The sequence below is a fragment of the Parus major genome, chromosome 12, assembly GCF_001522545.3.
Source record: "Parus major isolate Abel chromosome 12, Parus_major1.1, whole genome shotgun sequence".
NCBI lineage: Eukaryota > Metazoa > Chordata > Aves > Passeriformes > Paridae > Parus > Parus major.
In genome coordinates, this window is record NC_031781.1 from 13,137,382 (window position 1) to 13,162,021 (window position 24,640).

The 24,640-nt window shown below is 41.2% G+C and overlaps 1 protein-coding gene across 1 annotated transcript in view; it reads left to right on the forward strand.

Moving 5' to 3' along the window:
• PTPRG (protein tyrosine phosphatase receptor type G) overlaps positions 1-24,640 on the forward strand; it is a gene marked incomplete at its 5' end in the record, with an annotated part of 303,590 nt that overhangs the window by 270,040 nt on the left and 8,910 nt on the right. The window contains 13 exons of the mRNA XM_033517345.1: positions 3,225-3,316; positions 12,993-13,089; positions 14,715-14,797; positions 15,025-15,159; positions 15,377-15,511; positions 15,909-16,081; positions 17,209-17,344; positions 17,692-17,838; positions 19,655-19,748; positions 20,994-21,070; positions 21,499-21,627; positions 23,489-23,635; positions 24,354-24,496. Of these exons, the coding sequence (XP_033373236.1) occupies positions 3,225-3,316; positions 12,993-13,089; positions 14,715-14,797; positions 15,025-15,159; positions 15,377-15,511; positions 15,909-16,081; positions 17,209-17,344; positions 17,692-17,838; positions 19,655-19,748; positions 20,994-21,070; positions 21,499-21,627; positions 23,489-23,635; positions 24,354-24,496 (1,588 nt within the window). The remainder of the gene's footprint in view (positions 1-3,224; positions 3,317-12,992; positions 13,090-14,714; positions 14,798-15,024; positions 15,160-15,376; positions 15,512-15,908; positions 16,082-17,208; positions 17,345-17,691; positions 17,839-19,654; positions 19,749-20,993; positions 21,071-21,498; positions 21,628-23,488; positions 23,636-24,353; positions 24,497-24,640) is intronic.

Here is a 24,640-nt window from a genome sequence, read left to right on the forward strand (position 1 = left end):
GGTATGTTATTAAAACACCTCCCTCTTCTCTTTGAATAATGTGTAGGTCTTGCAAAATGTAAGGATCATACTGACAATATCAAATGTCACTCCAGCTTCTTGATGGGAAAAAGTATATAGTGCAAAAGTGGATATGCACAGAACGATGGAGAGCTGCTAATTAGCCATTATAGGATTCCATTAATCTCTTCAATCGACTAAAAGAATTACAGTCATTTAAGTCTGTTTGCTTTAAGATGGAAAGAAGGCTTAAGCAAAGCCTTTGGGCTGGCAATAGCTAAAGGAAATCAGATTCTGTGCATCTAGCTACATCTATTGGTTTTCCTGGAGAAGGTCACAGCCTTCTCCAGATAACGTCAGCTGAGACCATTCCAGAATGCTGAGCATGTTAGCACACATTCTCCCAGAGGCCTGGCAAGCTGCCCATGGCTAAGCATGCCTGTATCCAGCTAAAGTAATTTTGGTTCCTGTACAGGAGTTTGGAGTTGGAGGTTATGAATAGAAAGATTCTGGCCCAGATTACTTCAGCATTTTCCTGTTTCACTGGTTAATGTGATAGGCTCTATCTCCTGTGCAGGTGCTTTTCTGTGGCCATCAGCTGGGGCAAGGAGGGTGTGCAGGGAGGACCAGCACACTGTAGATTGCCCATTCCCTCAGGGCTGGGCCTGTCCCAGTCACAGACTATGCTGGACCATGTTACCCCACCAGTTTGAAAGCTGGAAGCCTTAAACCGTTAAGTTTCTAATGTTCATGGTTCTGGTTTTAATCTTTCTGATGTGTAATAATTATATTTAGTTTTCCTGAGTTGATGGGCACCTTAATTTCCCTCTGACCCATTTAGCTCATATGTCAACAATAAAATACTTCCTATTTAATTATTTAATGTTTCATTGTTACCCCTGTCATTAAATATGGTAAGAAACTGCATTGGGTTAAGGCTTCTGGAGGGAGTTAGAATGAAAATGCAGAAGAGGATAAAGGAAACACTAAAGGACAGTTAATAAGAGAGAAGTGAAGTAGCAGTGGCTATAAAGGTGGAAGCATACTGCCACCGTGCAGTGACAATGATAAAAAGAAAAGTAGCCACATTTTCCCATGGATTTCTGGTGCAGACCCATCCTTGAAATTGGTGGGAGTTCAGTGAACTGGAGAGCATGTTATCTCTAATGTATTTTTTGGCTCACAGATCACAATTAAAGTTAAATTCTGCCTTCTGCAAAATTAGCTTAGACACACTGGTCTGCTGCAGACAATCCTTTATCTTGCTTGGTCTCAGTTGAGCTGAAACTATGCAAGGAGAAAACTCAAATTGTAACTGTGGAACTTCTCTTGTGAGATTCTATGCAATTGCTATCATAGCAGAAGCTATTTTCAAGGAAATCTAGGATGTAAGGGTTACTTCTCAGAAGAGGAAATACTGTTTTACAAATTCTTGCTGTTTCTATAGATCATTCCATTCAAATGTCTTGGCTATGAAAATATTGATATAAATTTTGTTATGAAATGATGATATTCCCAATATTATATAGAATAAATGTTATCACTTAAATATTTTTAAATGCCAACATTTCTGCAGGCTGCAGCTTTTTGCTAAGAGCATACACTTGTCAAATGTTTTGAATTCTGTATTATTCAGTAAATGAGCATGTGGTTAATTAAAGTAGCATTACTATACTGTGAGGTGACCAGATTGCAAACATATCTTTAACAATTGGCCCTTGTAAATAAAATAGAAGAGAGCTGATTGAGATCTGAAAATGTCAATAGATGCAAAAAGCCACCTTAGAGCGTTACCTTATAAAATAAAAGGAGAGAAGTAATGACATGGTCAATATTAACTGCCATCAGCTGGAAAGAAATCAGATTGTCAGGGATCTATAAAATTCTTGCCAAAGTAGAACCTCATTTACACATACAGATCTTCATACCCTTTGCTAAGAAAAGCGTATGTGACAGCTTAGAGGTTTTAGCTGCCAAAGATCTTTCACTCTGAATACAGTAAATGTCACATCTATTTATTTATCGTTAAATTTTGCTAAGTATCTGTAGAAATATTTGGATTTTTTCTATCATAATGTAGATGTTTAAAAGGAAAAGAATCCAGATTATAATGCAGCTGTAGCACCAAACCATATGTCTGCTAAATGGGAGCAAAAATACACCACTGAATTACTGGGAGTAAACATAACCTAGATGCTATCTTCAGAAGAATATTAAAAGGATTATATAAATATGGGGTATTGCCATAAAATCATGTAATCAGACAATAGTAGCCATCAGGCAATAGATTATTTCACATGCTGAAAGTAATCACAGTTGTATACTAATTTGCATTTTCTAAATGCCAGACTGAAAATATTAACTGGCAAATCTTGGCAAACACAGTTTTTCTACCAACTGCACTGGTGGTCATAACAATATCCAGGCTTTTTTTGAGAGCTAAATAGAGGAATAAGGCAGCCATCCTACACCCCAGCTTTATTAGAATCTGCCTCAAATCCCAGGTGCTCAAAACAGTCTTGCTTGTCTTCAGTTTGAGTCTTCAACTTCTTTCGTGTAAGAAGACATATAAAGGTGATTTACTGGTATTTTGGGTGGCACTTGGACTGTGCTGTGCAAGAGCAAATGGTCCAGTGGAATACCCAATAATATTCAATGTTATGAATAATGTCTGGCATGAGAGAGAACTCAAAATAGTGTGGCAGTTTGCCTGCTCTTTTGCTCAGAAGCAGTTTCATAATTTCATTTGGATTCTGCATCATTGTGAGAAAGGGAAAAAGTTAATAACTTTAATAAGAAAGGCCTGTGTGTCCACTCATCTGCTAAAACTTACTGGGAGTAATTGTCAACTGTATTTTCACAATTGGGGTGTCTTATGTTCTTTTTATACAATGTGAGAGGAGGCTTCTTCATCCCATCCATGGCCATCTTCAAACTGAGCAAGAGCTGATTATCCTTGAGCTTAAACTGGGCTTTGTAAATCAGTATCCCAGGATACAGGCTCTCAGTCTTTATAATTGTAGTGCTAAGAATTGGAAAAACAATGAAATGTTTACATCAAAACTGGCCAGATTTATCAAGATTTCTTATTACTGCATATTGAACTAGCTCTGCCCCTGGGAACTCGGATCTAAATGATATTGAGTGATGACTTCCTCTCCTCAGGTTCTATGTGTGAAACAAAGAGCAACTCTGAGTATCTTTTTTTTATTTTTTTCCTACAGATGATATGGAAGCAATTCCAGTCAAGCAGTTTGTTAAACACATCAGTGAGCTGTATTCTAATAACCAGCATGGGTTCTCAGAAGACTTTGAGGTACGATTTAATGACCCACCAATAAAATGTTGTTTTCCTAAAGTTAATTGTGTATTAATAATTGGGGACCATGTGACATCTGTGTGAGGCTGTCATGTCAGGTAAATGCAGTGCTCAAATATATCAGAAGAAACAGGATGATAGCAATTGGCTACCAGCTATGAGCAATGTGGGACTGGGCATTTACAGATGCTTTCTAAACACCACAGATTTGGTGCCTTTAAGGGAGAACCCACCTAGGTTTTTATTAAATGGGAAAAGCTGCCTGCAAACCTGCAGGAACAACATGAAGATATAAAGAGTCATTTTTAATTCCAGGGTTTTCTTATAATTGTTTTACTCTTCTTGCTCCAGAATTTGCTCCTCTTAGTCATCTGAAAAGCCACATATCCCCTGAGTAGTCCAAAAGTAGTGAAATAGTGCTTGCAGTGAGTACAAGTAGTGGAATTTGGTCTTTGATGAAAACCTAAACTGTGAGTTAGTTCCCTGAGTCCTTTTTTGTGCTTTGTTCAGACAGGAGAGATTGCTATTGAAGTCATTGGTTATTTGTTCCAGTAAAACCAAGGAGAAAGGATTTGGGGTTTTATTGGTGGTATTTTCCTAATGTGACTATTTTTAATTTTGCCTCTTGTTACCTGTGTAGAACAGATTCTGACCTATAATGTGCTGTCATTTGGAGATAATTCCCATGGAGTGAAAGTAGTTTTCTACCTCTGAGTTACCAAACTCATATTATGCAAGAATGATATTCATAATGCAGCATAAGACAGCAGAGTCAGGCTTTTCCTCCACTCAGTCTAATCACAGTCACTGCTGAACTTTTGGAAGTACTGAGGAACAGGAGAAGCTCCAAGAAAGCACAGGAACTTCTGGGTTCCCCACAAGCAAAATAAAGTGTGTTTGCCTGCTGAGCAGCAGCTCTGCTTACACACAAGGCACTGAACCAAAATAGGTGGCCTTATATCTACAGCTTCTTTGCTTACTGCACTGTAAAGACAAGATTGTATGCAGGAATTGTTTTTAATGGGATCATTTAAAACGTTTATTGTTGCTGTTTGGTTACTGTCTATAAAGAGTGCCTGCTTTGTCTGATGCCCAGAAAGCGTTGTGTAAGTTAGAAACATTTTGTATTCATGAGGAAGGCAAATGTGTAAGGTGTTAAAGTGATTTAGTTCAATTGACTGCTGGCTGGATGGCTGAGCAGGAATATTGAGGCATTTAACAATGTTGATGGTATTCAGGACAAACATTTATTCTCCAGAGAGTAGAATTTGATCAGGATGATCAAATGCGACTCACTCTTCTCAATTATTTATGAATTGTGACCCCAGTGCTATTCATCACAGCTGGGTTTTACACCATTTAATTATTCAAAATAATCAACAACACATCTGTAAACTTGGTCTGGCTTTAAGCAGGCTTTGCTTCAGCTGTCACTAAATCACTGCTATTAACAAATGTTGGACACCTTCCGCCTGTGTTTTAGCAAAGAAAAACACTGCTCTAATAGCCTTATTTTTTCCCTTCCTCCTGGAGTTCCCTGCTGTGAGTGCTGTGCTGTGGCAGCTAGCTTGGAGAGAGCTTTGGCCAATTAGTCCCGTTCTGGGGAGCGCAGGGTCCCCTCCAAAGGGAAGCTAAACTCCTCCGACTGCACTGCGTGCGCCAAATTCTATTCTCCGTGCTGGCTTAAAACTTGGAGTGTCTGCTTTGAAGTCAGGAGAGCTACTCCAGATGTTTTTCTCCATAGCTGAGGTCTCAGCTTCCTAAATGTAAATGCAATCTCCTGCTAGAGTAAGGAGTAGGGATAGGAACAAGGCGATCTCTGTCTGGGATAAACCACCCGGCTCTGCTTCATTGCTGGTGTTCTGCCCTGCTGAGACCTCGTGGGCCTGATTTGAAACCCAGGATTTTTCACAAAGCCCATAGGTAAAATGTTTCTCAAATGCCCAAACTGACACAGAGGTCAGAGCCCCAGTTTGGAGAGGGACTGAGGGACAGTGGAACCCTTATTATAAATGTAAATATACATTTATACAGTAGCTGTGGCTGTAGTGCAGCTCCTCACACCCAGTCAGATCCAGCCATGGGCCATGTGCTGGAGTTGCATCTGCCAGCTATGGGGAACACTTAGCTAATGTTTTATGGAGAAATTATAAGATTCCAGCTAAAACAGAAAATCCAGGGCTGCTAGCCTTAGGTGGAAAGTACCACAGCTGTATCATGTTTTCATGCCTGTAGAACTTTGGAAAAGAGGTAATGGATTCTGCAGTCATACAAAAAAATGCAGCTTTTACATCTAAAAGGGGAAGAAAAGAGGATGTCAAGGAGATGCTGAAATAATGTGATCAATACTGCAGAATAAATAAATCCTCACAAAGGTAGCCAGTGCATGAGATTTTGTTAAAAAAAAAAGGATCAAAAATCTCTTCAGAAATTTCTGTGGCAGGAGGTTTAAGGTAGAAGCTGCAAAAGGAAAGACTAAGCTAGGCACAGGCATGCACTGCCCAATGTGGAAGGTGAGCATCCTCCATTTGTTTTTTGCTAGATTTTGGTGTCACTTCCTGTGTTTTTGGCAGCATATTTAGGGCTGTGTTTGAGTTGTTTTTTACAGGAACAAGATTCCTTTAAAAGTAAATTGTGTGAATACTCCCTCCTCCTCTAAAACTGAGCTGTAATTACAGCTAAATATTTTGTGAATGTGCTTAGGAAGCATTTTATGTACAGAGGAAAAAAGGACTTTGAACTCACAAATCTTCCCTTGGAAAGTACATCTAAAATGAATCCTTATTCCCTTTGGGTAATCATAGTGCAAGTAGCCAGCTTTATTGTCTGATGATAGCTGGGCTTTCTTGTATATATAGAATTTTAAAGATTTCCTTTGAGTCCTGTGAATTTTCAATTTTTGCTATAAATTGGAAATACAGGATCCAATTTAATATTGAGCAACAAATAGCTTTTTAAAATAGAGATCCTGCATCAGTAGTGCTGGTCTCTGACATAACTCTTTGTATTCAGCCTTGGAGTTTGTTCAGTAGTAGACTAAAAAAAGTTCAGGGAAGGTTTTTGGCTTGCTCTCAGGTAGCTCCAGCATCTTGCTGTGGTGTACAGGATGAGGTACCACACTTTTACAGGGGCACTGGGGCAAGGTTTGAGGGCAAGACTGAACAGAGATTGAAAGGCTTCCTGAGCCAGAGATTATATCTACTCCTTGTCTAGCCAGAGATATTCTTGGCATCATTACATTTAAGAGTCTTTGATAGACTTTTCTTCCATAAATTTCTAATTGTCTCTTTAACCCTTTTAGGCTTCTGGTGTCCAAAGCATCCCATGGCAATGAATTTTACAGTTTGTTCCACAAGAACAGACTTCTTTTTGCTTTTAATTCATATCAAATAACTTTTCTTGGTGCCTCCTACTTTTTGCATTACAGAGTGCATCCCTGTTTACTCATGTGATTCTCTGTGTCTTTTTATTCCTCCTTAATAATCCATTTTCAAATCTGAAAAAATCTAAATTATTCACTTCATTTTTTGGAGGAAGCCACTCCAGACTTGAAATGAGTTGTCCCCTCTGTACTTTTTTTATCCTTTACCATAACCTTGTCAAGATGGGAAGACCACATCTGTGTACAGTATATGGCAGGTGGTTTTACTGCAGAGCTCAGTGATGTTTTCAGTTTTCTATTACTTTCCTCCTTCCTAACATAGTATTTGGTTTTTAACAACTACTGAGCACTCAGCTGACACCTCCAGAAAATTATTGAGTGTGACCTCAAGGTCTCATCACTGAATGGCAATAGCAAATTGGGAACCTCTCAGTATGTATATATAGTTAGGGTTGTTTTTTCCCATCACTTTGCATGTGGAATTTCATTTCCCATTTTGTCACTTGGCCCCTCAGTGCTGCAAGAATGTTCAACTTCCCTTCACAAATAGCTTTTGTTCTAATTATCCTGAATAATTTTGTATTGTAAACACTCTTTATTTCCTCTGCAGTCCATTTATGAATAGGTTAGGTCCCTGTAAGGTCTCACCAGTGAAAGTTCAACACTGGCAATTCCTGGGCAGGTGAGTCCCACTTCTAACCTGGTGGTGCACAAGGCAAGTTTTCTTTTTCCTCCAAAACCAGAAGAGATTTTTTAGTAATATTTTCTGAGAAGCCTTTTCACACATTTTGGAAATTGATATGCTGCTCTCTTCTAGGCAGCCTGTAGACTTCTTCAGGGACCTCTCCCCAATGTGTTCAAGGCGTTCACTAGCTCTGCTCTACTGCAGAGCCTTGCAGTTTGCCCCACAGAGAAGTCAGATATAGTGGGCTGCAGTGCCTAAACCCCCTTCTGGATCTCAATTTAAAAACTGATGTCACATTTGTCATCCTCTATTCCCCTGATAGCCTGACTATATAGGACATGTGCCCTCCAAATTCCTGTATCAAAAAGAGTGTGAAGTGCCACCTCCCACAGGAGAGCTTTTCACTCCCTCCCCCTGGCCGGTTACTGGAATAACCCAGTAAGTTTTTTTGAGTAATCATGTTCTTTTGCTATAAGACAGGAACACTAAGCCAAGAAATCACCTTCCATCCCCAAAGCTAACTGTGAATTTTTACAGTTTAATGCAGCATTTGGATTTTTGAGATCAGGGAGTTTTATTTCCCTCCTCTGTAATTCTGGAGTGGGCTGGTCAGCGCTGCTGCAGGAGCGCTTAGAGAGGGGAATGCAATCTCTGCAGACCTCTGCTGCCTGTGGCCGTGTGAGTGTAATGATTCATTGCCAATTTGGAGTCTGAACAGGCTCACTGAACTCAGAGGCAGGCTGTCTAGCTCCCTCATCACATCAATTGAAAATATCTTTATACTCCAGTGGCACCTTCTTCTAAATGTCCTGAAATGTAAGAAAATAACATAAATCTATATTTCCAGCGATGTGGCAGGGATTTGCTAATGTTATTTTCATGGTTGCTGCTGCTCAGGGCAGGGGTCACTGGCTCTTTTTAACTGGGGACCTCAGAACATTATTCTCTAGCAAAGGGTTGCATTGAAAACAGATAATGCTGCACTTTGCACATTTCTTGAGATACTAAAAACCCAGTGTCGTTACGCTGACATCCCTTACAGATTAGACACAGCACACACCAGACACATGCTTATAGCTGCATCTACACCAAGGAATTTGGCAGCAGAAAGATGCCATTTCAAAAGCATGCTGCTAGCAGGCAATTCTGCATCAGGAATGTTTTATAACCCTGGCCCAAAATTGCCTTAATTAGAGGTATTCTGAGGCTGTGCATTGCTGTGCAGAAACCAGAGGGAAGCAGCACTGTGAAGCTGGAGGAGGAAGGATTGCTGCAGAGCAGGGTCTTCCCAGAGTTCTCAATTCTTATCTTACTGCTTCACCTAACCTGAGAAACTGGAGTTGTGAATTAAGACATGAAGTTGAAAAGAAGCAGCAAAAGAAGTTCAGATATCTGGGGTTTCTGTTGCTAACCACAGTGTCAGCCATTCCCAAGGGTTGTGCCTGGAAGCCTTACTTGGATGAGCCTTTAGCTGGGCAATGCAAGGTTTTGGTCAGACTCTGACACCTCCACCCCACCATCCTTTCCTCTCTCATACATTTTACAGGAGTTTTTAGCTATCTATTAATGTTATTTCTGTGTTGAGTCCTTTTGGTTTGTTTATTTGCACCTCTTTCTAGGCTGTCCCCAAATCACCTCTCTCTTGAGTGCAATTGGAGAGTTTATACCAGTGCTAAATTATTACAGAAATCTACACTGCTCCTGGGGGATATCTTCAAATACTATCTGCAGTCTCTGTTGGTATGCTGTCTTCATGTTTGCTGTGATAAAACAAACAGCAAGAGCACCACCACAGAATTCTTGTAATTTTGGGATTAAAATAATAGATCAAAACTGATATTGGGGATGGATGAACTACCTGCTTCCACACTGAAAAATACCAACGTTAATATCAAAACACAGCTATGGATCTTCTCAGGTTTAGTCACTCAGATTAGGATCGTTTCTTTGTTGTGACTCCTCATTGCTATTCATAGGCTTTCACAGTTCAGCCCCTGCCAGGACATCAGCCTGAAGTAATGGGAAACAACAGCAGCAGGGCTTTGTAAGGCCAAATCAAGAGACCGAGTTCTTGCTCAGCCACTGTGGCAAAAATTCCTGCTCAGAACCTTATACTGCCAGCAATACACTGGAGCAGTTTGATTTTACACTTAAATGGAAATTCTTTGAAGTTTAGAAGAAACTAATCTGTAACTTGTTTCAGAAAGGCAATTAAAATGGGTCGTTAAACCAGGGTGTATCAAATTCCAATTAGCATTAGCATGGACAATATAATTAAAAGGTAAATTAGCCATAATAGCATAGACTAGAACACTTCTTACAGTAACTAACAGTCAATTGAAACCATGTACTTTGGTTTCTAGGGTTGTCAATGATTAAGTTGAAAGGACAGAATAAAGCCTGTATCCATTCATCCTGGGACAGTAATGTGTTCTGGGAAGTTAAACATGAGGAGCAGCAGTGTGCAAGCCAGCCATCATTAAAATCAGTGGAGGAAACTAAGCAGGATTAAGGAAAGCCAAAGGAAATACTGTAGAGATGAAAAGTTTATGGATGAATTATGAACATGGTGATACAAACACTAGCTGTCCTACTCCGAGGTGCCAGGAACAGTTTTGTGCCTGCTGGGAGGGGACTTTCTTTAGTCCTCACCTGCAGTGGGCAGCCTGGGGTCAGCCCTGACCTGGTGACCTGCCTGCAAAGGTAGGTTGTAATAATAATGTGATCATGGTGATGTTATAAGTGCAACCAAAGGACTTGCTAGCCAGTAAGGTTTAGAAATCCCAGGGTGTTCATTGCATAAGCAACAGAAAATGCTGGGAAAGTAAATATGTGATATACATAAATGTAGTAAAATGGCTTAATTAAGATGGGGACATTCTCCAGGGTGTTATTTATTCACACCAGAGTGTCCTGTTCTGCCAAGGGGTAAATAATACTCTGAATAGAGGCACAGAAAACAAACTGCACTGGTCTTGCCTCCTTGCAGCCTTTTGTACATGGATGAAAGGCAACCACCTCAGCTTTAATAACAGGAATATTAACTTATGCCTTACTGGCTGGTGGGGGGAGCCTGTGGTTTAGGAATTTGCTGTTAGAATTTGGAGATGAGCCTCGGGGGGTAGGAGAGCGTGGATACCCACCCTCTGCTCTCAACCCCATCTGGGTTTTGGCACAGCCAAACCCAAGCCAGGGTGGAGCTGGAGGATGTCCTCAGTCCCCTTCTCATTAGCAGCTTCAGTGTCCCAAAGCCTTGGCTGTATCCTGGACTGAGGGGGGGCTGGAGACTTTAAAAAGACAAAAATAGCTGAGGCATATTGGCAAGGGAGAAGTTTTTCTGTAACAGTCTCTTTTTGCTGTGCTTTTGCATTGTGTAGATATAGGAATCCACCATTACAACAGCTTTCCAGAGTATTAAAAACCATTTAGAATGTTATGTGTTAAGAAAAGCCATTTTCAAATCATCAGCTCTCACAGCGTCAGATCTCCTTTTCCCTTGCTGTGTTTTTCACCATCTTAGCTTAATCTTCCTCTTCTATTAACTTTATATTGGCCAGCTGGGAACATGTACAGTCAAGGAAACAGTCACCATCAACATAAAAAGGTTAATTAAAATGATTAACCTCACCAACAATTCCCTTATGGAAAAATCCTATGGAATTTAATAGAAAATGATACATTTACAATGTAGTATTTAAACTGTCAGAGAAAATTCCTTAGCAGGGAGGTAATTCCCTATTAAATTCTATAACTTCTCAGAGTATTCTCCACAGAACCTTATTGGATTAATCTGCATTAAATTCTACAGCATTTGGTGAGAGTCTTTTCAGAAATGGGCAGGATATTTTTTAAGAGTGACCTGTAACAGTACAGCAGTGATGTATGATTTCTAAAAGCAAAAACGGGTAAAACAGAATTACATTAAATCCACCTAACATGTAAATATTGCTGCTTTTCCAACCATGACTTAGCCTGAACAGATCCTGCCTATTGTGTAATCTGAAATCCCTTGCTTACTGGAGCTGACAGGCAGAATTAGGGGAAGAGCACACTTTAATACGGGGTTTTTATTTGATAAAAGTGGAACTATGAAAATTCCATTAGGGCTAGCTGAGAGTTTTGCTTGCTTTGTCTTTGTCTTTGCTCAGCTCGTCTCCTTGAACACAGTATGTTTCTCCCTGTGGAAGGTTGGGAAGAAAGAGAGAAGCAATTGTTATTTGAGAGTGTCACATAGATATAAAAGCTATAAAATGTACAAGGTTTTAGTATACTTTGCACTTTTAAAATGTAAATGTTGGGGAAGATATCAAAATTGCTATGCAAGTCCTTGGTGTAATGTCTGCATAATGCTGAACTCCTACATCTGCTGTTTGTATAGCATTTCTTGTGATAATTTTTCTCTGTCACTTAGCTCGTGATCTTTGTAGCAGCTGTGAGCTCCTAATGACTTTGCCTCTTAGGTTCTATACTGTTATTTTTAAAGTCTGAAGTACAAAGTAATTTGGCACTTCCTCACATATCCTGGGGGGAAATTGGTTCTGTTTGGTGCAATTTCGAGGAGTCACAAAAGATTTGAATAAATATCATTTCTTCCACAACTTCGTAAACTCCAAATTTTAATTTTTTTTTTTTTGAAAATATGTCTTTAAATGAAGAATATTTATGCTAGTGATAAAAAGACAGTTCTCTCTTTCAGGAATATTATGTTTAAACAGATACTGAAAAGGTGTATCTTGGAGATGAAAAGATTCCTGAGTGATTCAGTTTGTAGGGCAGTCTCTGAAGGGTATAACTCTCTATGGGAATGGCTGCTTCTCTTTAGAGTCAAAAAAAGGCCCTCCATTGCCCCACTTCAATAGCTCTGTATTCTGCTCTTGAACAGAGTAAGGAGTGGGTTAAGAACTTAAAAATTCCAAGGGAATTAGGTATCTAACCAACTGGACCAACATCTGCATCTCTGGCTTCATGAGCACCCTGGTAAGCTTGGTCTCTCTCTGTAAATATCCATGGATGCAACCTTCTCTGCACTGGGTCAGGGGCTGTTAATCAGCATCCAGGCACTGGTATTTAAAGCTCTCTCTGTTATCTTCAGAGATCTATTTTATTTATATTTTACAAAAGGCATCTCTCTGCAGAGAACTAGCAAAAGGTCAGTGCCAAACTTAAATGTCAGAAACCCCATTTTGAGAGGTTATAAGCAGGTAAGTTGTCCAGAGGTCAAAAGTCTTTTGTTGAAATGTGTTTTGTTCTTGGTTTGTTGCACTGCACTAGCCACTCTAGCTCCCCAAGGAGGGACAGAGTGTGACACTGCAGGAGATGCAGTGCAGAAGGTGATGGACTGGTGGTCAGAGGGGACAGGTGGCCCTCAGGGTGCTCATCTGTCCCCAAGCCTGTGGAGATGAGCGTGACCATGCTCCAGGGACAGCTGACACAGCTCAGTGTAAGGGACCACAACACACAGGACAATACTGAAACACTTTGTGTTCAACCCAGCAATTAAAATATTGATACTTTGAGCGTGGTTTCCCTGAGCTGTTGCAAAAGGAGAGAAAGCTCAGGTTTTTCTGGACTGACAAATTTCCCATTTGATTAATCTTTCTGCCTAGGAAGTGCAACGCTGTACGGCTGACATGAACATCACTGCAGAGCATTCCAACCATCCCGACAACAAGCACAAGAACAGATACATCAACATCCTGGCCTGTAAGTAAGAGCTGGCCTGAGCACAATGAATCAGCCCAAAAAGGCACTCTCCTCTTGCAGTGTGTGTGTGACTGGGACAGGCAGGTGGCCCCAGGTTACATTATTACACAGGATGTAATAAACATGTGAAAGTGCAGCTGGGAGATCCTTTCCCCATTAAAGGCAGTAAATGTTTTGACTTCTCCAGGGCCAGGATTTCACTCTAGCTTTTTTTTAAAAATTTTTCACAGTTTCACAGTCCAAGTCCATAGTTTTAGAAGTATAAGTTTGGTATGAATTTTTGTGGAGGTATAACTGGGATAAATTGATGATCAGGGCTCTCTTGCCTGCTAATGCCTGAAAACTGGCCTAAGGGAAGTGCATGGAGGAGCAAAGAGTTTTACTGATGATTCCTGGGATTACCCTACAATCCCAAAGGTGCTAAATCTTACAGAGTGTATCTGCTGTATTTCAAACTGCTTTAGCTCTGTGTAGGATTTGGACAAATAGTGATCTTTGTAGTACAGAGCAGGCTTTGCCTGTATCCCTCTGAGAACTGCAAATCTGGACTCTGCTCTAGAATGCAAATTGTCTGGGATGAAAGTGCAGTAACTTTTTCCCTGTCATTCTCTTATGTGGAATGGATGGCAGATGCAACAGTCACTGTGGCTTAGGGACAGACATGGAGAGCCCACTGGTAAAAAGTTCACAATGTTCATAAACATTGCAATAAATCTTGAATTCTTTTGATGCTTTTGGTGGCATAGGATAGCATGCTTCTAACAGATTTTCAGAAGTAATCAAGGTACTGGCTGAGGACCAATTCCCAGACCTGTGAAACACTTGGTATGTGGCCTTGGGCAAAGGCCTTCATTGAGCTTGTCCCAGCTGTGATTTTAGACATAGATGTCTGGTCTCTCTAGGTACAGAGATGTGACGTTGAAGGGGGATTGAAGCAGGCACTTCAGTCCTCCAGATTATCATTGGAGGAACCTCTCTCTCCACTGGTCCTTAAGGAAGGCAAATGAAACCAGTCTTTGTGCTTAAAGATGGCTCACATGTCTCACCTCTGCTTGAGATGGAAGCACCACCCAACTCAGTGCCTCTGCCTAGGAGCAGGACTGTGATTTTTTCCTGCTTTAAGGAGGAGTCAAGCATCTGGATAAAACAAAAAGAGGAGCTAAAGATCACAGCCTCAAGTCTGGTGTGATGATGGTGGTGAAGGAGTGAGGACATTGACTCAGCTCCCAGAGCCAGCAGAGCTGTCTGAGCCCAGCACTGAGGGGAGGATAATGAGCTGAGCCAAGCAGAGCCAGCGTTTCACAGCACCACGGGGTGCCCTGGCTCTTTGAATTTCACTACCCCGAGTGATATAGATGATTCTAGAAATGGTGCTCCTGAGGCTCCAGTGCCCTTTAGAGAGAAGCTGTCCCTGCATGAACCACATACTTTAAGGGATGTGAAGGCTGACAACCTGCACATAAGCAAATGACCAAGATATTCCCATCTCCCTCTCGACTCCAGTCAAGGCCAATCTCTTCTGTGTATTAGTAAGGGCAGCCCTGATACCCAGGAAATGAGATGTTTGCCTGCAGTTCTGCACTTTGTTTTCCTAATGCTTCTCTGCTCTGTTTTTTATCCTGCAGATGATCACAGCAGGGTGAAGCTAAGGCCTTTACCAGGGAAAGATTCTAAGCACAGTGACTACATTAATGCTAATTATGTTGATGTAAGTTGTTTTATTGGTTTTTATCTGCTCTACCTTTGAATCCTTCCACAAGGAGGAAGTATTGTCACTTGTGATGTGATTGTATCTTCCAACTTCACCTGATAATTTTGCTACAAATTCCTCACTATTCTGAATGAGAAGAGCACCTTTCTTGTTACCTCTAAAATACTAATTTTTCTGCCATGATACTGCTTTCATCTCACTTGGCGTTATGGTTTTCTTTGAAGGGTTACAACAAAGCAAAAGCCTACATTGCTACCCAGGGACCTTTAAAGTCTACCTTTGAAGATTTCTGGAGGATGATTTGGGAGCAAAATACAGGAATCATTGTCATGATCACGAACCTTGTTGAAAAAGGAAGAGTAAGAGGTTTTCTCGTTTGTTAGCAGTTGCTCCTTAACACTTCCCCAGATCACCTGGGCAGAATTTGTTTTAAATGGCTTGTGGTGATAATGCGTAACTAACAAAACAGAGGGATACATACTGAGCCATGATTTTTTTTTCCCAAAAGCTCTAGACACAAATGCAAAGCAGCAGTTCAGGCCCTTACCCAACTCATCCAACTCTTTCTGTGTTCAGAGGAAATGCGATCAGTACTGGCCGACGGAGAACAGCGAGGAGTACGGCAACATCATCGTCACGCTGAAGAGCACAAACATCCACGCCTGCTACACCGTGCGCCGCTTCACCATCAGGAACACCAAGATGAAAAAGGTGAGCCAAGCTTTCATTGCTCCCATCCAGGCATCTGATGGCTTGTCTAGAATTCAAGGCACACCAGAGCAAAACTCAGCGTTTGCATAGGCAACCTGGAGAGGCAGGTGGGGAAGAAATAAGTAAGTAAAGACAGGATTACAAGGAAGCTGTTGCTAAGGTTTAGCCCGTATTTCTTTTTCTCAAGTGCACTGCTGCTTTGGTGTCCTTGTAATTGCTGTTATTACCTGTTCCCACATGTGTTTTTCCTCGAACTCTGTCTCCACCCATCAGGAGGCAGAGCTGCAGGTTTTTTCTGTTGCAGTCCAGCACTTTCTCAGCTGAGCAAGGCAGAATAATATTTTTATGATTGTTTTCCCTCCTCTCTCTCTCGTCTCTGGACATCCTTCATACCTAGGGTCAGAAAGGGAACCCCAAAGGGCGGCAGAACGAGAGGACTGTCATTCAGTACCACTACACCCAGTGGCCTGACATGGGGGTGCCCGAGTACGCTCTGCCCGTGCTCACCTTCGTCAGGAGATCCTCGGCAGCCAGAACCCCGGACATGGGACCAGTGGTGGTGCACTGCAGGTAGGATGGCTGTGACAAAACACCCGTGGCAAGCACAGCTAGAGCACAATGTGTGCTCCTTCGTGCCACCTAAGACAAACACTGGAGGAGTGTGTCAGCCCCATGGAGTGCAGGTAGACACAAGCTCTACTTTGCCTACTTCTTAAAACAGCTCCAATTCAAAAGCTTCCCAGTTGATACAGGGTTTTGCTATGGCCATGATACTGAGCTGCTGAACACTGCACTGATGTAGCTGGGAAACTCCTTGGTCAAAGCTTGTTTGTAGCCTGCCAGTTTATTGCATGGACAGGACAGGATCACCTCTGCTGGGAGCCAATAGTGTGGATACATGGACAGCTGGGAATGTAACTTCCACTGAGCCACACTCACCAGCACTTGCAGTCACAGCAGTAGGTCAGTCAATATACTAGTTCAGGGATGTGGTCTTCATCACTGTGTGTGAGGAGGCTGCACAGCTATATCAAAGAGGAGAGGATGGTGGGGGTTACAGCTCCTTCCTCAGCAGAAATTGAGAAGCTCTGAAGAGTTCCCCTCTCTCTTGGACTCGGGATTGTCCTCATTCACTGTAAGGAGTTCTGGCTCCAGATTAGTCCTCTTTTATACCTTCCCATAGTGCTGGTACCACTTTCATTTCCAGCTCCACTGTGCAACTTAAGTTTACCTCAAAGCTGAAGCCAGCCAGAGCCACCTCACAGCCTGGAGTGACTCTGGCAATCCAGCATAGCAGCAGCTTGGCAGGGGGTGGGCCTCTTCATGGCTTCATCCAGCCAACACCAGGAACTGCAGCTGTGGAAACAGGAGCCAAGTGTGAACAGCCAGAGTGTGAAGTCCAGGACCACAGCAGCCTCATCCTCATGGTGCTGGCACAGGTGTGATGGCATGTATTGTGTTCAGCCTCATCTTGAAGCACAGAAATAGCCACAGAAGGGAGGAATTACATACCTCATAATATTTCCAGAAACCCAAAGTGTTTTGCTGGGAAACTTTAATGGTTGAAGCTAGGAGGAAGATGGAAGCCCATGAAGAGGAATGTGTGAATATTTGCTTAGTTCTGTTTTACTTCTGCTTCCACATTTACTTTCACCTGGCTGTGTGTGTTTCATGGGTTTCTCTTATGTTCTCTGCAGTGCTGGTGTTGGCAGAACTGGTACCTACATTGTGATAGACAGTATGCTGCAGCAGATAAAAGACAAAAGCACAGTTAATGTCCTGGGTTTCCTGAAACATATCAGGACGCAGCGCAACTACCTCGTCCAGACAGAGGTAACAATTTCAGTGGGTTGAATTTAAAGCCTTATTCATTTTTGCATTGTAATCAAAAAGAGAATAGATTTTCCCAATTACATTCCTGTAAAAATTGAACATATTACTGATATTTTTCTGCACTGGAATATATATTTTTTTCTAGACTGGAAAAGTCAGATTTTTTTGTTTTTTTACTTGTTCAGAACTGTATGTGCTACATTTATAAATATTTATTCTGAATTTGGCAGTATTTGTATGAGTGGCTTATTTTGCACACCCTTTCCTTTAGTGTGCACTGCTCCTCAGACAAAGCCAGCTGTTTAGGTTATTTCAAATGACTACCTGACATGCTGATGTTTTTCTAGGAGCAGTACATTTTTATTCATGATGCCTTGTTGGAAGCCATCCTTGGGAAGGAGACTGAAGTGTCTGCAAACCAGCTGCATAGTTATGTTAACAGCATCCTCATTCCTGGAATAGGAGGGAAGACACGGCTAGAAAAGCAATTCAAGGTAAGTCTTAATCACTGCCATCCAGAGGGACACAATTTTCCTACCCTCTTGTATATGGCCTGTCTTCACTGCCTAAGGAACCAAACCACAAAACTTGATCAGCACAGCACAACATCTTGACAAGTTCAGTCCTATACAGTCTTAGCTTTACTGCTGGAAAGCAGTGCTCCTGCTCTTCAGAGGTGAGAAGAGGGCCATGGACACTGGTTTGGACTGTGCTGCTGGTCTCCCTGTTCCCAAGGGAGCTTGGATATTCCCAAGTCTGTGGTTAGCTTGGCTGGAAGTCTTCCTCCAAACTGTGGCTCTCGTGCATATAGATATGGGCAAAGACAACAGATGAGGTTCTTTGCACCACCTACTATGTCATCAGTGTAGATAAGGAATTACAAATGTTTTAAGACCAGGAAAGACAATATGCCTTTCTCGTTGCTAACTAATCATGAGGCTCATTGCATCTCTTGCTATGTTGTGGCTGCTTCCTTCCTGGCCAAAGTAATTTCTTTTTCCCAGATCCCTTATTTGAAACTTAAGATTTTCTGATTGCACTTTATTTGAATACATTGTAAAATATTTTGTGAGAGTTTGTATCATAAGGAGACACATGACATCTGTTTTCACAGCTAAACTCAGTTAATAACTACCCAATAACTACCCAAGGAACTGAAGCTGTTAAATTTCACCAGGTGCCAACCTATTAAAAAAATGAATCTGAATTCACTTGTAGGAATCTCAGTATTTCTCCATCACTCAAGACATTCCAGATGCTTAATTACTGAATTAAAGAAACAAGTGCAAGCACACACACCCACACAAAATGAAGTAGGAAGCAAATATTTGTTACTTTAAAAAATGTTGCACTTTTACAAACAATTCTAAATTATATGTATAAATTATATGTTTTCTGATGACTTGTGCCAAAGTTTAAAAACCCTAAGTGCCATTTCCAAAAATTACTTTTTCTGACAGCGTTGCACAGTTATTTAGAAACCCCATAACTTCTAATGGGGCTTATGTCAGTGCATAGATGAGTTGAGTGCTATCTTGTTTAGAGTGCATTTCAAACTGGGATGTGACCAGCAACAATTATTAGGTCTTTCTCTTGTTTCTGCTGCTACCACAGAGCTGGCAGAAAATAACTTGTGCTCATGCCCCACTACAGCAATTTACATTCAACCATCTTAGAGTGAAATGATGCTGAGTAACGAGGTGTGAGTGCAGGACATGTGAAAGCCACCTTTACTCTCTTTGCTCTGGCAGTTTCCCCATGCACTGGGGGAGTATTCAGATACAAATCTGCCTTTCTTTGCACCTCTAGGCAGCCCAGAATGAATGTGGAAGACCAGGGAATGTAGCCTATGGCCTCAGATTTCAGATGCCAGTGGTGGATTCTCCAAAGACCTGGCAGAAAAAGACATTCTGCAGGAATGATCTGGCTGCTATTTAGAAGGAAAAAAAAAAATAAAGTTCTGTTGTTCTCTTTTGCTAGTTTTTATTCCTCGAGACCTGCTTCTGATTAAACATAGCTGAAATTTTGTGGAATATATTCTCAAAGATAACAAAATGTAGTGTTCTGTGAAAATACATTTTGATGGAAGCTCATATGCAGGTTGTTTCAAAGCTGAGAGCTGCAGAGATCTTTTTATCTATTAAACATGTTGTATGAAAAGGATGATTTCCACTGGAAACTTGAGTACTTTAAACAAGTTTAACAATGCAGTTTATTCTTCTACTAATGCATCTTTGCAGGAGTTGGCAAAGAAACCTCTCTTCATTTAGAGGACTCTGAGGACTGACTTACTACTTTATTCTCTTTCAGCTGGTTACACAGTGTAATGCAAAATACGTGGAATGCTTCAGTGCTCAGAAAGACTGCAACAAAGAAAAGAACAGGAACTCATCAGTTGTGCCATGTAAGATCACATCTTCATTTGATTACTGCCTAGCATAACTTTTTGTACCAAATTCTCCCGGTGTTATGCATGAAAAGACATAGCCACTAGGAAGGGGAAATGTAATCTTTTGTTCAGCCCAAGCTGTCTTGTCTTTCAGTATTATCCTGATGAAACTGAACAAAAGGAAATAGTTGCAGTGTCAGCCAGATATACTGTCCAAGTGAAATGTTAATTTGAAGTGCTTAAGAATTTGAATTATTAGGTAGGGGATAAATCTGTGGAATACTGAGAGATTACTTTGATACCAGCTCCCAGCTCTGGTGAGATCTCCCAGAGTGATTGGCACCAGTTGTTCATAATTCAGCTACTGCACTCTGTTTCTCTGTGTGAGACACCCCAGATTTAAGGGTATTTGGTGCCCCAGGACACAGTTTCACAGTCATTAAAGTGGAATCTATGCATGGCTGTCAAGCAGTATAAACTTGCACCAGTCCAAGCATGGGCACAATGTCATCCCCATCACATAAACCAGAGAACAGGACACAGAGGACAGATGATAGCCAAGCTAGCACAGAGTAATAGTGGCACAGATACAGTCCATCATGAACTTTGTTAAAAAAGAGAAGCCATCAGAATACATATTAAAAACACATGGGAACAGGCTAGAAATAGGCTGTTTGATTTGGCCCTTTGTGTCATGCAGCTGCAGTGATTTCAGTTTGTCTTTTGGGGGCTGTCAGAGGGTTTGAGGATGATGTTGAACCCAGCCCTCAAACACGGAGGAGTGTGTGTGTGCAGAAGGGCACACACTTCTGGGAGGTTCACCATTAGGGAAGATGTTTGTCCCTGTGAGAGATGGCAGTGCTACAGAGTGGTAGGGAAAACAAAATAAATCAGCTGGGTTTGTGTGCTGCTGGAGACAAATGGAACACTACACACAAGAATTACCCGAAATCCCCTGTTATCACTGCATATACTGTTATTTGGTAATTCAGCCTGCTGTGAAAATCTTTGCTATAGTAAAATTTGATTCCTGAAATTACTTTGTCCTTGTGGGAATATTGTGCAACATTCTCTTTTATATCCTGTGTTAGCAGGCAGTGCTTTAACGCAGTTAAAGTGCTGGCCTGCTCCTGTGGGAGATGGGAGCTGCACACTGTTTGCTTTGTTAACGGCTGAGAAATTCTTACTTTCTGCATTGTGCCACGATCAGACTTTGATCTTTTTTATTTTTTCTCTGTGTTTTTTTCCTTAATGTTATAGCTGAGCGTGCTAGAGTGGGCTTGGCACCACTGCCTGGAATGAAGGGAACAGATTACATTAATGCCTCTTATATCATGGTGAGGAAGCCAACACCTAATTACAAAGTAAAATCAATTCTAAGGTGCTAAATACCAGATGCCTATAATTGTCTTAATTCTGTATGTAATGGCTGTGTATTAACAGATGAGATTTTAACACCTTCCCCATAATATAAAGCTATTAACTGTGTTTTATTAAAGATTCTTGCCTAAAAAAAATTAATTACAAGATGCATTTAGATGGAATATGTATTTCTGTGAAATACAGTCAAATAGATACTGGGATTTAAAGTAAATTAAAGCAGTAGGGACTCTGTAGAATTGAAATGTAGTTAAGAAAATATAGTCTGTGTGAAAATATTGTGGAGTAAAATGAAATAGGGTCATTATGTGTCCCCAGAAATTAAATGAATGCTTTAAAAGCATGGAAGGCAGTAAGTAACTGTGTGTTTGTTTTGCTGCAAAAGGGCTACTACAGGAGTAACGAGTTCATCATAACCCAACATCCACTGCCACATACAACTAAAGATTTCTGGCGAATGATCTGGGATCACAATGCACAGATCATCGTCATGCTGCCGGACAACCAGAGCCTGGTGAGTTGCCCTTGTCCCTCCCCGTGTGGTGTCATTGTCACAGCCCAGCTGGGTCACACAGTTGCCACATGGGGCTGTTTTCTGGCTGAAAGCAAAGCCTATTTTTGAGCCATCTACACAAACTTTCCCTTAAGCTGGTTACAAAAAGAAAAGTGCCATGATGATGGGGCTGTTCTTTTGCTGTCACCTTCTGCAGTCAGCCCTGGACATCCAGGGCTGGAGGGACCACAGTGCTCACAGATAGCACAGCACACCAGTGCTGTCAACATCTGCAAGGCTCCTGAGGGCTGCCTGGCAGGATGCAAGCACTGGGGGTATGGAGAGGCTGGGGTTATGGGAAGGACTTTGAGAGGAGCAGAAATGCAAGGTAGGGACAGGAGGATAATTGCTTGTTTGCCCATGAGCTTAAGCCTCAGGCCGTGCAAGACCATGACTTTGCAAGGCTGCACATGCCATTTTTAATGAAAGTAAAAAGCAAACAAGTATGTTAATTTAAGTGGAAATAATGAGTCAGACAGAGAGAGAGAATAAGGAGACACAGGTGAAGTGCTAATCACTACTTCCAGATTTACTAGCACGTCTCAAGAGGGTGTGTTGAAAAGGATTAAGAACTAATCGGTTCGTTTTTTCATGCACACATCACTGAGGTGAATAGACAATTGCAGCTGAAAGCAGAAGAGAAACCACCTTCATTACAGCAGGAAAATAGCAGTCATGAGGGGCTACTAAAGAGGCAGCAGTCAATATGCTGCTTGTGTGTGGGGATGAAAGGGAGTGCAGCACTGCAAGGAGTGCTCAGAGACATTCGATCAGATCAGAAAGTGCTTATGAAATGAAAGTATGTCAGGTGGAAATGAAGAGGCTGATTTTGTCTTCACATGTACATGAAATAGCTCTGCAGAACCACAGTAATTAAAGGGTAAAAGAGGAATGCTGGACTCAGTCACAGTGGTTTTAGAGGGATGTGCATGGTCACAGCAGGATGACATCACTTCATAGCTCATGTTTGCTCATGAGTGAAACATGGGATGTCCAGAGACATGGGTTTGCTCTGTGCATGTGGCCAGGGTAATTTCTGTGCTCATGCTGCAGGGAGACAGACCTCTGAAGCCAGGAGAAGAAACAGATTTTGCATGTATATGGTGACAGACCATAATTCCCTTTATCAGCAGCAAATTAGGAATTCACAGTTACATTTTAATGAACAGCTTTGACTTACATCCTGCCAGTGAGGCTACTTCAGCTCTGAACTTCTTCCAGCCTTTCCAGCCTCACTGAGGTTTTACTGTGTCCCTTTGGCAGAGGTGTTTTGTTGGAGAACTTGCATGAAGTTTAGCCAGTGTTTTTTTCAAGGCTAAGAGTATTTGGGTTTTTCTCTTCCTCTTCACTCCTCCACTCACTCCTAAAAATTCAAGCCCTGCATAAGTATCCATCAATCTGCTACCTAGGCCTGATCCACAGACTTTGAGTTTTAGATTAGACCATGATAAACACAAATTAAAAATAACAAGTCATTAATTTTTAAAGGTGAATGATTTTTTTCTAGATAAATATCTGGCTTTCAAATAAAACTGTATAGGCAGGAGGTCACAATACAAAGGTCAAGTATGGGTGGGCTAAAATAACCATTTCCCTGTGAAACCAATTAAAAAGCAGATGTTACATGTTTGAATACCCAAAGGGAGGATCTGGCAGGTTTACTACCTACTGCAATAGTAAATTTGTTTTAGACAGAAGTGTTTTTTAAAGGTCAGTTCCTGATCATCTCTATTTATCAAAGCAATTCTTTGATCCACTGGATTTTTCAGTTGCACACAAGGAATCTGAAAGGCTACAGTAGTGTGTTCTTTCATTTCTTCAGGCAGAAGATGAGTTTGTGTACTGGCCAAGTCGTGAGGAATCCATGAACTGTGAGGCCTTTACTGTGACCCTTATCAGCAAAGACAGACTGTGCCTCTCTAACGAAGAGCAAATTATCATCCATGACTTTATCCTTGAAGCTACCCAGGTAAAGTAAACCTTCAAATGCAGGTCTTTGCTTTTCACCAAAATTATATTGATGCCATTTAAATACAGAAGAAGAAGAATTCAAAATTTTTTTTAAAAGGATTTACATGTAAATGCATGTGGATGCATGTTGCTGTCAGGGGAAAGGTATTCTGCTTGGCTTCTTCTCCCTCTCACATTTTCTACTTCCAGGTAGATTTCTCTAGTTAGTAAGGCTAGTATTAACTATCTGTCTTGCTGGAAAGGGAAGACATGATTTTATCAAGGTGTATTGTCTTATTTCTTCTTACAAAATTCATAGTTTAATTGTTTGGGCGTCTTAACTAATCATAAAAATGTAAGCATAAGCCTTTTGAACTATAAACTTGTTTCTAGTTTGCTATCAGGATTGCAGCTGGACTTTGCTGCAAGACTTTAGTTTGCAAGTCCATTTAAATTTCACTTGGTTCTCTTGTTTGATTTTTGAGCTATAAGGACTCTGAGTGAGGTTTGATATGAGCCCTGAATTCAAATACAAAATCTTTTCTTGATAAAACGTTTTGTCAAACTTGCATTATTTTAGGGTGTTCACTGTTACAGATATGCTGGAGCTGTGTGTCCTCTTTCTATGTAAACTGTTTGGAAGAAGAAAGTTTCAGTTTGCAGAAGGCTCTTCCCTCTCTGTCCCTGGAGTGGATGCCTGTGGAGGAAGCTAATGCCAGGCTGGTTTGTCATTGCAGGATGACTACGTTCTGGAAGTCCGCCACTTTCAGTGTCCCAAATGGCCAAACCCTGACGCTCCCATAAGCAGTACCTTTGAACTTATCAATGTAATCAAGGAAGAGGCCTTAACAAGGGATGGCCCCACCATAGTTCATGATGAGTATGTGATCACTTTTCTCCCATTTATGTGCAGATTATACACTCAGCTGAAAGACAGTTGATAGGACTGATGTCCATTCCTGCATGGAGTAGGTGGGGTTTAATAGTCCAGGAGTAGGTGGGGTTTAGTAGTCCAGGGAACAGA